The sequence below is a fragment of the Arachis ipaensis genome, chromosome B3 (genome assembly GCF_059453495.1).
Source record: "Arachis ipaensis isolate K30076 ecotype BB chromosome B3, ASM5945349v1, whole genome shotgun sequence".
In the NCBI taxonomy this organism is placed as follows: domain Eukaryota; kingdom Viridiplantae; phylum Streptophyta; class Magnoliopsida; order Fabales; family Fabaceae; genus Arachis; species Arachis ipaensis.
Window position 1 is genome coordinate 34,345,103 of NC_142438.1, and position 1,464 is coordinate 34,346,566.

The 1,464-nt window shown below is 35.2% G+C and overlaps 1 protein-coding gene across 1 annotated transcript; it reads right to left on the reverse strand.

The window, feature by feature from the left end:
- Positions 1-246: 246 nt before the first annotated feature.
- LOC107632885 (uncharacterized) lies at positions 247-1,011 on the reverse strand. Its single transcript, XM_016336524.1, has one exon. The coding sequence runs from the start codon at positions 1,009-1,011 to the stop codon at positions 247-249; it is 765 nt and encodes a 254-aa protein (XP_016192010.1).
- Between the last annotated feature and the right edge of the window lie 453 nt (positions 1,012-1,464).

Below are 1,464 nucleotides of genomic sequence, written 5' to 3' on the forward strand. Positions count from 1 at the left end.
ATGAATGTGATGAATGTAAAGAATGAATGAATGAAAGAAGAAGGAGAATGAGATCTGTACATATTAGATTAGAGTAGATATTGATATATTGTTGTTATTATTAGTATTAGTAATTGAGTTTAATAAATTATTATGATTAATAATAAAAATTTAATAAATTATTTTATTTATGATCATTAATAATTAAATTTTAATTCAGTAAAATTTAGACAATAAATTAGTAATAACTAAAGTTAGATTAGGAAATTAGTATGCTGTGTTATGAGGAATAATACATGTATCAGAAGTTTCTCCCTCCACTATGGCAAATGCAATAGGTACGATGTTGTTATTACCATCTTGTGAGACTGCAACCAATAAACAACCCTTGTTTTTTCCATACAAATGAGTTTTGTCTATCTGCACCACTGGCTTGCAGTGTCTGAAGGCCCTTATACAAGGGTAATAACTCCAAAAGACTCTATGTAGTACACGTATATCAGGAACCAAATCATCCCCCTGGTAAGCAAGCATTGTTTCAAAGTAAACCACTGCTGATGGATCCTTGTGACACATGACCTCAAACCATATGGGCAAAGCTTCATACGATACTTCCCAACCTCCGAAAATTGATTCCACCGCCTGCTGCTTTGCTAACCAAGCCTTGCGATAACTGATGGTGTAGTTAAACTTTGACTGGACTTCAGCAATGACTGATTTCACCTTTATAGACGGGTTAACCTCTACCAACGGCTTAATTACTTCTGCAACTGTCTTGGAATCCAGCTTCGAATGGTCTTGAGAAATAGTAGACCTGGTACAAGTGTGACTTCCATTGTACCTCCTTATCTTCCAACAGTACTTCTTCTGCATTTTGGTAATCCTGATCAACCAGTCACAACCATTGTCATATTCTGTACATTTGGCATAGAATGTCATCGGTTCCGACTCATATACCCGATAGTCTACACCTCTCCGGATGGTATAATCTTTCATTGCCTTGATTACTGCCTCTCTTGAACTGAATTCCATCCCACTGCGAACTCACCATCCGCCACAACAGGAAGCGCTCCATACATCAAAAGTAATAAATCCTTTAATATGAACTCAGTAATAAATCATTTATTACAACTCAATTAATAAACACACTTTACTATGTAAGATCATAATAGTATTTTTTTTTCGCTATTCTATATACGTAAAGAACAACTAAATATAATTCATAACAAAGAACTATTAATTAATAAAAAAATCAAATGCTATGATCACAAATGACTATCCACATATCACATATATTACTCATCTGACTTATTAATCTGCTACTTCAGAGTTTCACATAGCTATCTAGCTTTACGCACCTGCATTCATATATTGCGAAAACTCCAGTGCGTGCATAGCCTCCAAATCCAATGACTGCATGAAAGAAGGCTCCTGAAACGGATGTGGGTTTGCTAGTGCATTTGCAACTTCCGCCACATCTGCATT

Coding starts and splice junctions, on each gene's coding strand:
- LOC107632885 (XM_016336524.1), bottom strand. CDS start 1,011: ATGGAATTCAGTTCAAGAGAGGCAGTAATCAAGGCAATGAAAGATTAT.